Source organism: Theobroma cacao, chromosome 1, assembly GCF_053813885.1.
Source record: "Theobroma cacao isolate CCN51 chromosome 1, ASM5381388v1, whole genome shotgun sequence".
Classification (NCBI taxonomy): Eukaryota; Viridiplantae; Streptophyta; class Magnoliopsida; order Malvales; family Malvaceae; genus Theobroma; species Theobroma cacao.
Genome location: NC_142639.1, coordinates 3,129,705 through 3,143,409, shown reverse-complemented (window position 1 = coordinate 3,143,409; position 13,705 = coordinate 3,129,705). Strand labels below are relative to the sequence as shown.

At 36.7% G+C, this 13,705-nt stretch overlaps 2 protein-coding genes across 2 annotated transcripts; one reads left to right on the top strand and one right to left on the bottom strand.

Annotated features, from left to right (window-relative positions):
* The first annotated feature begins 2,773 nt into the window (after positions 1 to 2,773).
* HMA1 (heavy metal atpase 1) lies at positions 2,774 to 9,239 on the top strand. Its single transcript, XM_007047334.3, has 13 exons — positions 2,774 to 3,367; positions 3,555 to 3,705; positions 3,786 to 3,970; positions 4,077 to 4,223; positions 4,429 to 4,624; positions 4,965 to 5,077; positions 5,664 to 5,905; positions 6,090 to 6,195; positions 6,888 to 7,052; positions 7,535 to 7,751; positions 7,933 to 8,120; positions 8,200 to 8,286; positions 8,862 to 9,239. Exons 1-13 carry the CDS (start codon positions 2,900 to 2,902, stop codon positions 9,036 to 9,038), a joined length of 2,442 nt encoding a protein of 813 aa, XP_007047396.3. The 5' UTR covers positions 2,774 to 2,899; the 3' UTR covers positions 9,039 to 9,239.
* A 1,142-nt stretch (positions 9,240 to 10,381) lies between these two features.
* MYBR1 (myb domain protein r1) lies at positions 10,382 to 11,661 on the bottom strand. Its single transcript, XM_007047333.3, has one exon. It carries the CDS (start codon positions 11,537 to 11,539, stop codon positions 10,601 to 10,603), a length of 939 nt encoding a protein of 312 aa, XP_007047395.3. The 5' UTR covers positions 11,540 to 11,661; the 3' UTR covers positions 10,382 to 10,600.
* Between the last annotated feature and the right edge of the window lie 2,044 nt (positions 11,662 to 13,705).

The following is a 13,705-nucleotide window of genomic DNA, read 5'->3' as shown; positions in this document are numbered from 1 at the left end:
TAATTGCCTCTAGGCGCTAGTAAGAGACTAGAATGTTTGAAAGAGGAAGGATGATCAGGACAATAGTATTCGTAAGAAAATACTGAAAATGTAATTATGGTTCTTCGGGGATTTTATATATATCTATCAAAAGCTTCATGGTCATGGCTTGTTGCTCACGTATTCAAAACCATGACCAAGTTCATAGTCATGTCTGCTTGCTCTAGAGAAATAAAGAATTCGTATTCTATATCTTAAGAGAGCCACCGCTCAACCAAAAAATAGAAGGCCAACTTGTAGATAAAATTCAGATTTGGAGGCGGTTTAATTTGCTGTCCCAATAGATAAAGTTTATTTACATTTTACAACTTACGAGTACAGATAAAACGTATATAAAACAGTAGCAAATGAGTTAGAGAGGCAAGGTTGAATTTAAATTAAACCTTCGTTATCTAGGATAAGATATGGTTATTATTATTACATCCATGCTTGACTACAACCAGTCTATAATAAGCATTTGATGTGTACTGTTACTGTCCTCAAGCTGATGGGTGTTTTGCCCATCATTTCATGTTGCCTTGCCATGTTGCCTGCGTATTCTAGGATATGTGGATATTAAAGGGCTATAGAAATATTTGACTTTGCATCCTTCCGATTCTTATTTGAATTTGGTTTGACTGGCCAAAAATTGAAAACCATTTTTTTTCTCACTTAGACTAAGATCAATGAATTAGGCGACTAACAAAGAATAGTTGGGTTTAGATTACTGTAATGGGTAGGTAGGTGACTACCAAAGCATAGTTGTCTAAATTTATAAACTAGAGAAAAGCTCAAGCTCACCCAATTAGCTTAAAATGAAAGAAAGTTAAAAATATAAAAATAACTCAAAAATAGTAAAGGTTTAAGCTCTAAGGAATATAAATTCAAAAAGTCTAAAATCAGTCTGAAACTCTCCCTTCAACTTGAATTCAACCCAAATCAAACCATCATGTAACAAACAATTAAACTATACAAGTGTCAACCAATTAATCTCTTTAGGGACAACTTTTAATATATATAGATTTTCAAAATCTTTTACTTATCCGATATAAGATTAAAACACTCTATCTATTCCTTTTAAAATATTTGGTATGATATTTTCTTTCACTCAATTCGATGATATTTTCGTCGTAATCAGTCATCTTGTTTACCTCTTTAGATGTGCTTGATATAAATCGAGTTAAGATTGAGTTTATTTTGATATCATTTTATTACGAAATCATTATTTTTTTAAAAAAATTAATTAAAAATGACATATAACGTAAAGGTTTAAAAATTTTTCAAGGTGTCCCTATCAAACTTGACATGACATTAAGACCTTCTTAGCTTGCAAAATTAAGTTATCTATTCGAGATCAACCATCTGACCATTAATGGCATTCACTATTCCTCGTGTTTTCTAGCATCAACACAGCAAAGAATCCAAATTCTGCTGCAGAGTGATAAAAAGATGACCTTTGATATGTATATAAAATGGATATGTGCTGTGTCACCCTTTTACTAAAAGTCATTTGATAGATACCTACATGATTTCGTTGGCTTATTATTTTTGGTTTAAAGTAGAAAAGAAAATATATTCTATCATTTGATAAAAAGCTCATCACTCACGTCATGGCTTCTCATAAAAATATAAAGTGTTTCAACCTCTTTTGATTCATGGGGACAAATTGCCATGGTCTGAATTTGGGTTTTATTTTGACTCCAAAATTTGGGGAAAAATTTTTATTTTAAGACTAAGATCCATGATTTCTCAATATTTAACAATTACTGGAAAATTCTACTTAATCTTTTTTTTGAAAGACATACATTTAAAATTATGTAACCATTTCTATTCATTTCTGTATTGCAATATTTTAAGTTTAATTAAATATAATAAAAATAAGAATTTATTTGAATTTTTTTTAATAATTTAAATATTATGTCTATTTTAATTAACAATAACATCAATTGTAAATTAAAAGAAAAAGTTACCGATTAACAAGAAGTCTATGCCAAAAAAGGGAGTGATTTTAGATTTTTGCAATTGTGTAATAATATTTTCAAAAGCAAGAGGAGAAAGGGCAAAACAAAAAAATGACAACATACCAAAGAGATAGAAAAAAATGAAAAAGGAATAAATAGAATTAAAATAGCTTTAGATATTATACTACAATTTTTTCCTTCCAGAAAGGGAAAAAAATACATGTGGCCATGGATGGTGTGAAGGGGCTAGGTTGAGTTTGAGTTGGGATTTCATGCCATTAACGACAAAACTCTGTATCCAAATCTAGCTCAACCGTCAACCCCACGAAAAGGAGCAGTCGGGTTGTCAAAAAAAAACATATAAAAGACTAGATTCGGCCTTTGGGTACATACATATTCGAATTGGGCCAAGCTCAACCCAAACCCGACTCAAATCTTTCACCGAACCTTGAAACTTTCATCCAAGCCCAACACCGAGACTTCCTAACCCATCCAAATCCCTTCCTTTTTTGGGCCCAAGATCCAAACAGTTTTTCCCATAACCTAATTATTTATGAAATAAAAAATTATATTATTACTATAAGGTTAAAATAAAATAAAAAATTTAAGTAGACACCAAAACTTACTTTGAATGGTTGAAGAAATGAAAGTTGCATGGACGGGCATGGACCCGTCAGTTTCCAAAGGAAAAGAGGAAGCACGTGGCATGAGTCATGTGGTGAAGATGAGCTCATGCTGTGGCTATTAAAACAACATCCCCGTTAACTTTGGCATTACCTGCACACTGGCTCTTTTACAACTGGGATAAAATTGTAGTCCTAGTCACTCTCTTCCTTTTTCCTTATTTCAAGCCAAGCCCTTGCCTTGAATTGCCGCGACCCACAAAATTGATGGCCTGAAATTCCCCGCAGAAAGAACAAATGGAAACACACTCCATTTCCCTTACCAAATTCTCACCTCTGAGCCGCCCTAGATGCCGACTCCCACGAGTCAACACTTTCAAATTTGAACCTTTCATTCTCTCTCCCGTCATCATCCGCCACAAATCCCTCTCTCTTACTCTCCGTTCCCCCCACCTCCGGATCCGCTGCGTCGCGAATCACGACCACGACCACCATTTTAACCACCATCATCATCACGACCATGATCACCACCACCACCATCACCATGATTCTGCTAAGTTGAGTGGGCCCCAGGGAGCAGTGATCGGGTTCGCGAAGGCCGTCCGGTGGATGGACTTGGCGAATTACTTGAGGGAACACCTTCAGCTCTGCTGCTGCGCCACCGCGCTGTTTCTTGCTGCCGCTGCTTGCCCTTACTTACTCCCAAAACCTGCTGTCAAGCCCCTCCAAAACTCCTTCCTTTTCGTCGCTTTTCCTCTCGTCGGGGTAAACTCCATTTTCTCTTTTAAGTTACCTTTGTTGTTAATTTTGCATAAAAAATTATATTTTTCAATAAACTAAAAAATTTAAACTTTTATATGAAATAGTAAAGCTAATAACAAAAACTAAGAGTAAAAGCAAAGCTTTTTTTTTTATTTTTTTAATTGGATTGCAATTTAATTGCATGCGTCAGGTTTCAGCGGCACTTGATGCTATTACTGATATTGCTGGTGGAAAAGTGAATATTCATGTACTTATGGCACTCGCGGCCTTTGCCTCTGTTTTCATGGGGAATGCCTTGGAAGGAGGCTTGCTTCTTGCAATGTTCAATTTGGCTCACATTGGCAAGTTTCTCCAGCTAGTTACACTTGTTTTGGAGGCAATTTGTTTCTTTGTTGTGATCTTGAAAGTTGGTTACTTGCAGCGGAAGAATTTTTTACTAGTCGTTCAATGGTGGATGTGAAGGAGTTGAAGGAAAATTATCCAGATTCGGTATTGGTATTAAATTTGGATGATGATAATTTGCCAAATGTTTCTAATTTATCTTACAGAAATGTTCCGGTGCATGATGTGGAAGTTGGCTCCTACATTTTGGTCGGCACTGGTGAGGTCTGTGATTATAAGAATGTGGATGTTATACTGGTTAATGTTTTTAACATTTTTTAAGTTATGTTATGATATGGAAGTATAATTGTATGAGCTGGTAATTTTCTAGGCTGTTCCTGTAGATTGTGAAGTGTTTCAAGGTAGTGCAACAATTACAACTGAGCATTTGACCGGGGAAATCAAACCATTAGAGGCAAAAGTTGGGGACCGGATTCCTGGTGGTGCTAGGAATCTGGATGGTAGAATGATTGTTAAGGTATGTTTGTGAATTTACCAACAGTTGAATTTTTCAGAAGTGCAAATGTAGAAAAAGTTTGACTTACACTCTTCTTTTGTCTTCTGAAATTGTTCAGTTCAAAAATAAGTGAAAAATCTTCCTTGCAGTGAATTATTTGATGTTTGTCACTGCTAGCTCACATCCTTCTCTCATGCTTCATTTTTCCTTGATTATTTTATATAAGGTCACGAAGACGTGGAAAGAATCAACCCTTAGCAGGATTGTGCAGTTAACTGAAGAAGCTCAATTGAATAAACCAAAGCTTCAAAGGTGGCTGGATGAATTTGGTGAGCGTTACAGCAAGGTGGTTGTAGTTTTGTCAGTTACCATCGCAGTCCTTGGTCCATTTCTTTTTAAGTGGCCTTTCATTAGCACTGCAGGTAACTCCAAATACAAGCTGCTTTGCAATTAACACATTGTTTTTTTGTTTTCATTTTTTCTTTTGCCTTCTGCCAATAATGTTGTTAGCCATGGTATATTCCTCTTTATTCTTTATCTTCCAAGGAAGGCCTGTTTGCTAACATGTCTTAGTTTTAGTACAACTCATAACTAATGATTACCCCCTCGTTACCTCAACCCTCACTGAAATATATAATTCAATCTTTCTAGTTTGAAGCTTTACCAATCTCATTCTTTCTCTTGGCAATCATTTTGATATGATCCTTGTGAACGTTCTATTGTGAGCTAGCTCCTACCTATTTTTTGGTGTTTATCATGCAGTTTGCAGAGGATCAATCTACAGAGCATTGGGGCTTATGGTGGCAGCATCCCCATGTGCCTTGGCAGTAGCTCCACTGGCTTATGCTATTGCAGTTAGTTCCTGTGCAAGAAAGGTATCAGTCACATGTAACCATGCGGTGATCAGGCAAACATTCTGTCATTGTGTCTGCATTATCTAACTCAAGTGTATAGAAGCTTTTTTTTGGACGTATTTATTTTTATTTTTAAAATAACATAATATTGAAGCTCACCTCATTGCAATATGGCCATAAGCATGATTCTTTTGATGCCTGCGCCAACCTAACCACTGTTATTTTTCTCTACTACAGCAGAGTCAGCTTCTGTTCTGAACACCATACCTTTGTTATTTTACTATTATGTGCTCCTTTCTAAACTAAAGTAGAATTATTTTTTCAGGGAACTTGATAAATGCTGTATTGTTGTGTATATGTTCCTTGATTATTTTTTGCCATGCGCAAGTTTGTGTTAGTACTAATTGCTTGTTTTCTGGGGCTGTGGTTAGAGCTCAGGGGTCACTGGAAAGGAGCCTGTTTATTTGGTGATACTGGGAGAAGTCTAGATTTATCTAATTGCTTAACTAATAAAGCACCCTTTGAGTTCAAAATGGATCAAAGTTGATGTAATTTTTACTATCATTAATGAGATACACCTTTCTCTAACCGCCATCTCTCATTGCAGGGGATATTGCTCAAAGGTGGGCAAGTACTAGATGCTCTAGCTTCATGTCACACTGTTGCATTTGATAAAACTGGGACATTGACAACTGGAGGGCTTATGTTTAAAGCTATTGAACCAATTTATGGACATTTTATTGGAAACAAGAAGACAAATTTTACCTCCTGTTGCATTCCCAGCTGTGAAGTAGAAGCACTTGCTGTAGCAGCTGCCATGGAGAAGGGTACTACTCATCCTATTGGAAGGTATTGTTATAAATTGAAAAAAACCTTTGTACATTGGATCCCTGTGTTCTGTGTAACTCCTTCTGTTACAATGGCCCTGTAATAGTTCCCAATGCCATTGTGATTTCATAATTATCATTTATCTTTTATAAATTATTGACCTTGTCTTTCTTTTGGAAGTATTTATAACTCCTTTTTATTGCAGGGCGGTTGTAGACCATAGCATAGGCAAAGACCTTCCTTCTGTTTCTGTTGAAAGTTTTGAGTATTTTCCTGGTAGAGGTCTTATCGCAACTCTCAACAGTGCCAAGGTAATGTGTCTTTCACCAACAAATTACAAATGTCTCATGAAAATAAAATCAATATTGATGGGGAAAAAGGATTTATCATCAAGTTTGTTAACATCAGCATTTTCCATTTCTGTGAGCCATTTGAATTCTTCATTTGCTCCTAGGCTCATCTATTTGTAACTTAGAATATTATAATAGCATTCATTGTGGTTTCTGTATTCTGCAAAACAATCATGGTTTATTTTTGGCACTAACAGCCATTGAGGTTTCTTCCACTAGAGGATACTGTGTTAGCTTTTTGCTGAAAGAACACAGAAGTGGGGAAACAATAGGCATTTTCACCTTTTCATCAATGCCTCTTTCAAGTGAAGCCTATTATCATTACTAATTAAAATCTTAACATTGTCAAGACGTAAGTGTTAAAAACAAAATTAACAGAACAAAAAAGCCAAAAAGGCAAACTGTAGTTTACCCTTGAAATTTTTCATATCAAGCAATATATAATCTAAATGAAGGCTGGTAGAATAATTTTTCGCAACCTTAACTATATTTATATCTTAATACAAGACCCTTGCCTTGGAAATATGATAAAGAAATCAACTACAGGATTTATTCACATCTAGATCTTTGCTAACTTCATTTCTTTAACATTAGAACCATCTTATTTTCAATGTGTTTCCAAACTTATAATAATCTCTTCTGCTTTATTATAGTCAGGAACTAGAGAAGGTAAAATGTTGAAAGCATCACTTGGTTCTGTAGAGTTTATCACTTCACTTTGTAAATCAGAAGATGAATCAAGGAAGATTAGGGCAGCTGTTAATGCGTCTACTTATGGAAGTGACTTCGTTCATGCTGCCCTTTCTGTTAATGAAAAGGTGTGGTTTCATCCATTTTAGTTGTTTTAATCTTATTATATTTGACACTGACATCATGACAGACATGCCTTTGAGATATCAAGATGCAAATGAGCTACCTTCCTTTTATCGTTCTGAAGGTATATTTACCAAATATGTAGGTGTGTATTTGTATGTAAAAACAGATGCTTCTGCATTGGGTGTTAAAGGAAGTGGAAAGATGTGTGTGGTAAGACATGTCTCATGCACAACATATTGTATATAACTCAAAAACCATGGAGTTTTTTAACTGCATGCTCTGCATGCATATGTTTAATACCTATGCAGATTTTGAAGCATAACTATTTTACACAGATAATTGCAGCATGTAAGAGGTTGACAGTTAAACTGAAAAGAATATTCCATAGACTACTTGTTAAATTTGTGCCACTTGTAGCATCATGTGTTTCATTAATTCATTTTCATGGCAACACTAAATTTAGCTCTGCAATGAGTCTGCACAGGTAACTTTGATTCACCTTGAGGATAGGCCTCGACCAGGGGTTTTAGATGTTATTTCCGAATTGAAAGATCAAGCAAAACTGCGAGTAATGATGTTAACTGGTGACCATAAGTCAAGTGCATGGAGAGTTGCTAATGCTGTGGGCATAAATGAAGTCTACTGCAGCCTAAAGCCGGAGGACAAACTCAATCATGTTAAAAGGATTTCAAGGGAAACAGGTGAGCCTGGATCTCATCTACTTCAGTATCTTTGTATTAGTTGATTTTTTGTGACAAAAGTCCTACTCCATACCGAGTGTATATGAAATTATTAAGTGAATCATGTCCATTTTTACCATCTTTATATTAAAATGGAATATGGCCAAAAGAGCTTGTAACGTTATATCCACCTTCATGTCAGGGGGAGGTTTGAGCATGGTTGGTGAAGGTATCAATGATGCACCAGCTCTTGCTGCTGCAACTGTTGGAATTGTATTAGCACATCGTGCTAGTGCAACTGCTATAGCAGTTGCAGATGTCCTGTTGTTGCGGGACAATATTTCATGCGTTCCATTCAGTATAGCCAAGGCTCGCCAGACAACTTCACTGGTACTAATAGTATCCATCTTTACTCATTCCTGTTGTTTTCTGATTATGCAGACAATGCTTTATGCAATTTTATTGGCAGGTCAAGCAAAATGTTGCACTTGCCTTAACGTGTATTATCTTGGCCTCTCTTCCATCAGTCTTGGGGTTTCTTCCTCTGTGGTTAACGGTATGATCAATTTGATGATTAGCTTTTTGCACTTATTGTAACTGATAGAAATAAAGATTTCTCTCTAAAGAAGAACACAATGAGGCTCAATATGACAGGCTTTTCTGGCGTAATATGATTGAATCAGTTCTCTAGGGAAAGGTATTATGATATGCCTGCTAAGTGAATAAATCTTATGCATTAACAAGAATTTCACACAATGCAGCGTCTCCATTAATCAAATTCTTGTATAAAAATAATAAAAAGGGAAAGCATAAACAAATTCTAGTTGATTTGAAGTTCCTTCTCCCCACTGCTGCGGTTGAAGTTGAGAGACTTCTGAACGGAGAACTATTTGCACTCTGAAAGTGCAAAATTTATCAAGCCATTTTCATTTTTACAGAGTGACAATGTGGTCCGTGACCACCTAAAAGTGTATGCGATCATCTTACATCTGTTCAAATTATATATTTTAAATTATTAGCATATATTGACTGGCTTCTTGCTTAGCTTCTCTTTCTTTTGGTAATTCTAATCCCGGGTTAGCAGCCGAATCTTTACAGCTTGTTGAACTACTCTTCTTTGGTAACATACAGGTTCTCCTGCACGAAGGTGGTACTCTTCTTGTTTGCCTCAATTCCGTACGTGCTCTAAATGACCCCTCATGGTCTTGGAAGCAGGATCTATTGCATTTGATCAGCAAGCTCAAATCAGAACTCACATTATTGAGACACAACACCAGTTCAAGCACCACCCAGCCTGCACCTTTGTAAACTAACACTTAGTTTTAGACTTTTAAGAGAAATTTTCCCCAATTCTTTTTGTAGTCGAGATTGCTCATCTCATATTGTTTAAACAAAAGGAAACTCAAAATTGTAAAAAGTTGATACATCAATCCAATAAAGCTTGTAGGTTGTGCAGAGCATTCGAATTCCGGGCTCTGGTCGATGCAACAATCAGCTTTTAGCATGAAACGTACTGCCTTTCTAGTACTCTGAATGAAATTCTGTTCATATCCAAATTTCCTGTTATGGCAATACTGTTCTCGAAACAACAGAAGAGATTTCAGGTTGAAGAGCTGGGAAATAATGTGTTTCTTAACATTGATTTAACCTGCTCCTCCTGCCCCGGCCAATTCAAATCTATGATCAACTATTGAGATCCATAATGGAAGAGAGTAACGAAATAAGCATGTTCTTCTCCAACTGCCAACGGCCAACTGCCATGGGCGTTCGTCCCGACAACCTTTTTCTCCAAACCGCCCCATGTTTTATTTTATTTTTCTTTTTTCCCAACTTGCAAACAACTTTCACCTCATAACGGCCAGGCCCCCATGCTGATCATTTAATCTTATCATCAAAGACCAAGCAGCTTTTTATTAAATGCAAAATTTGTTCTTTTTATTTGTTTAAAATGTAGCTTGGAACTTTGAAAAAAGGTCTGGGCTCGGCTCATCTTTCACCAACTGTAGCATTTTGGATACATCTGGAATTATTTTTCGTTGACCTTGACCATCCACCAATAAGCTAGCAGCATTATTCACTAACTTGAAATTAAAAGAAAATCTGTTTTTTTTCTTACAGTTACTTTTTCCTTTCTTGGCGTGTAGTTCTTGTCCTGTTTTTTAAAAGATTATTCAAAATCAAACAACCAAAACGTGTCCCAGAAATTTTCCAGAAATTTTCCTGGCTATGATCAAAGAGAACACAAATCGAATTTTGGAAGTTACTAAATTTCAGAAAGAGGTTAAAACCTGGCAGTTGTAGTAGAAGTAGTAGACAGTTTGCTTTTGAGATTTTTTTTTTTGACCTTTTCATTTATTTCAAGAAAATAAAATCCCTTTTGTGGTCACGTTTGCTTTTCTTAACCAAATCTTTTTCTTCCTTAAACCCATAAAAAAGAACATCATGTCCCACAAAACCAAATAGAATAAGAACAGAGAAAATATTAGTAATAGGTAATTCCGGTAATCTTTCTGTCTAGTTTTCAGTTCCTGATATAAGAAGCAAAACCCATCTTACCATAATCCTTTTCCTTTCCATATTCTTTACATTTTACATATAAAAATTATTTATATTTAGATACCGAAAAGAAAAAAAAAAAAACCACTAAGAAATGAGATTAAAAGAGCTTAGATTGAAATTTCAAAGGCCAAGAGACAGGTAAAAAACCAAAAAAAAGTCCATTTTTTCTTTGTACTCGTTTTTTCCTTTTAACCCATCTCTCTCAGTCTGTCGTACATTAACCAAAATTATTCCCCGCTAATTTGCCATGTTAGGAAAAAACAACCCAGTTTTTTCTCTCTTTTACCTCTCATGCAACTCTTTACATCTCTCTACTCGATCTTACTCACCCCCACTCGGTTCATAGCCATAACATTCCTAAACCCTCCATCCAAACACATCCCCATTCCCCCTCCCGCAACGCCACCGTTTTGCTGCTGCATCTGCACCATGTAATTCCTCACCTCAACCCTTATCATCTCTTGCATCACCGCCATAAATTCCGAACTGAACCCCATCACCCCACCTACCCTTTCTTCATTTTTCGCTTCGTTCCTCATCTGAGTTGATTCAGACACTGGGTGGGTTGACACCTCGCATGACTCGGCCCCCGGTAAAGAGAGACTCAGCGAAGTCGGTGGATCGTTAGAAGACGACGCCGCTTCGACTCCAGCTGGCATAACATTGACGTCAACGTTTACGTCGACGTTAACACCGCCGGATCTTGGTATTGGCTTGTACACGTGAGAAGATGATAAAACGGGAACACTAGAATCGCTCACATCGGATCCCGATGGGCTTCCTGGGCTCATGTAAAGGCCAGCACTGACCGATCTTTTCAACGGCTGTTGCTCCTCCCCTCTCAAATTACCATCATACCCTCCGTTAGTAATAAAATTACACTCTTCCCCAACCGACAAACACTTACGCTTTAGCGTCGAGTTCCAGTGGTTTTTAATGGCGTTGTCGGTACGACCGTTGAGGAGTCGGGCTATGGTGGCCCACTTGTTACCGAACCGGGCATGAGCTCGGATTATGGTCTCGTCTTCTTCGGGGGTAAAGGCCCGGTGCTCGACTTGGGGGGATAGTTGGTTACACCATCGGAGGCGACAGGATTTCCCGGATCGACCCGGGATTGATTTGCTAATCAAAGACCAGTTTCTGGGGCCGTGTTTTTGGACCAGCTTTTGGAGCAGGTCATCTTCTTCGGGGCTCCATGGACCTTTGATCCGATCCATTTCTTTTCTGTTTGATGTGCTTGTTATTGCCATGAAATCAAATTTAAGAGCATGCAAAGGAAAATTTTGATGCTTTGGATATGTTCTCGGTGGTTTCTTCTTCTTTTTTTTTTTTCGGTTTGGAGTTTAAAGGAAGACCGAGGGGGAGGGAGAGAGGGGCAATCTATATAAGAGAGAGGAGGGAGGTGACCGGTTAAAATGGTGAAGGGGACATAGAGGAGAAGCGTTATGGGCACCGATTGTTCCAGTTAAGCGGTTGGGGAAAAGGGCGTTTGGGATACAGCTGGCGAACGGACACGCGTCACATCTGAACTGCACTGATTTACATGAGTCACTCTCGCTTAAAATTTCTTTTTACCCTTTCGGAACTCTCTAACAAGGGAGCGTCTGTCCCACTCTCTTTGTGTTTGTAAAGAGTAACTTTTGAGAATCAAAATATATCATTGCATGGAGCGGAGGGAACTTGGACTCTCTTTTTATAAAATCATAATACGAATTCAATGGACCCTTTGAATTTGAAGCGTCCGTCTCTTTTAAAACTTATCATTCAAAATCTAGATGTTAGTTGCAAAAATTATGCCATAAAAATAAATTTGAAATTTGAAAATATTTATAAATTACAATAAAATATTTTCAAAACATAAAATGATCAAATTATAATTTGTTGAGATATACATTTTTTATTTTATTATTTATAAACAAAATAAATATTTTAATTTTTAAGATTTTGTTAGCATCACGATTAGGGACACTAGTGGAGAATTTGGAAGTTTGGGGAGAGTGTTGACACGCTCTATAGTAAGAGCGTAGCATACGGTTGCTTCCTATTCACTGTTCTGGAAGTTATAGAGACAAAACCGAACTCTGCGAAACATAATTTATCACGGCAAAAAAAAAAACCATTAAAAATTAATATCATAAGAGATAAAGATGATAACGGTTGGGTAAGGTTGGAGTCTGAGTTTGACTGAGGACGCCAGCCTGTATAGCATTTTCGTGTGGGATTTTTCTTTACTTTTTCAATATTTTGTTTTTTTTTTTAAATCCAACTAGCAGCTGAAGAAAAAATTTTAAAAGAACGGCCGCACGGAAATGCTGAGCTGGCGCAAAACGACAAGATTGGTCGCCGAATCGGAGGGCGAATCATTACTGCTTTCCTGTCAAGTCCAGCCTGTAAACCTGCCACCACCTTTAACGGCCTCTCCTAATTAACCGCCACCTTCCGGTCATCCATCCTTTTCCCCTTACACCTAAAACCGTCCTTTTTGCTTTCTTTGGTTTGCCTTTACCTGTACGGAACCGGTAAGAAACCCGTAAATTCTTAAAAATGCACACGCTCCAACGCCCCCCCGCCCCAGGGGGGGAGCTTCCAGTGACCTTCCTTTTGAAACTAAATTAACGGACTCTTGCAATTAATTAAGGAATTAAAGGTGGGATTAAGGGGGTGATTAATAAACTAATTAAAAAAAAGTGATAAAGGGGGGGTGTATTAAATGAAGAAGATATGATGCAGTGATCCGTATCCGTTTCTGTTTTACTCGTACGTCGTACCTACTACCTAATACTTGTTGTTTGGTGTGAAGGAAGGGCGATGTTGGATTTTTTTTATGTTAATATTATATGTTTTGTCCGATTTATTTTCGGTTATTATTCTTTTTTCGCTTTTTCAACAGAAAATTATTGATTGACTTGGGACTTTGGGTCGGTGGTGATCTCGGTGGACAATGTAGTAACTGGCATTAAATTCGATGTCGAGATTTAACTGTTTTATAAAGTTTCCAACCTCAAATGTGGAAAGACTATCTCTTTGCTTCTAGACAAAAAGAATTTTTTATTATTTTTACGATAATGAGAAAATATAGAACAGGGGTGTCCACTGTCATGTTTGCTTTAATATGTAATAAATGAAATTCTAGGATATTTAAGTAAGGATTATCATTCTATGTCCTTCAAAGTATAGTTTGTGATGGTTGAAATAAAAAATTAAAATGTCTGTAAAAAATGAAAAATTAAATTTCTACGTTGTTGAATTTCATTGAAATAACTATATCACACTTACATTGCAATTCCTACATTGCAAAAAAATTCTTCGCTTCTTGCAAGAATATGAACATGTTTCAAGACAATAAATTAACTAGTAAAAGAGTTGTCTTATTACCCATAATAATGCCCTCACTAGTAAGAAGCAAATCATTACGA

What these genes read in the sequence shown, in the direction of transcription:
- HMA1 (XM_007047334.3), top strand. Translation starts at nt 2,900, where the DNA reads ATGGAAACACACTCCATTTCCCTTACCAAATTCTCACCTCTGAGCCGC. An exon ending in TCGCTTTTCCTCTCGTCGGG is followed by an intron (nt 3,368 to 3,554) that starts GTAAACTCCATT and finishes TGCATGCGTCAG; the next exon opens with GTTTCAGCGGCACTTGATGC. An exon ending in ACTACTCATCCTATTGGAAG is followed by an intron (nt 5,906 to 6,089) that starts GTATTGTTATAA and finishes TTTTTATTGCAG; the next exon opens with GGCGGTTGTAGACCATAGCA.
- MYBR1 (XM_007047333.3), bottom strand. Translation starts at nt 11,539, where the DNA reads ATGGCAATAACAAGCACATCAAACAGAAAAGAAATGGATCGGATCAAA.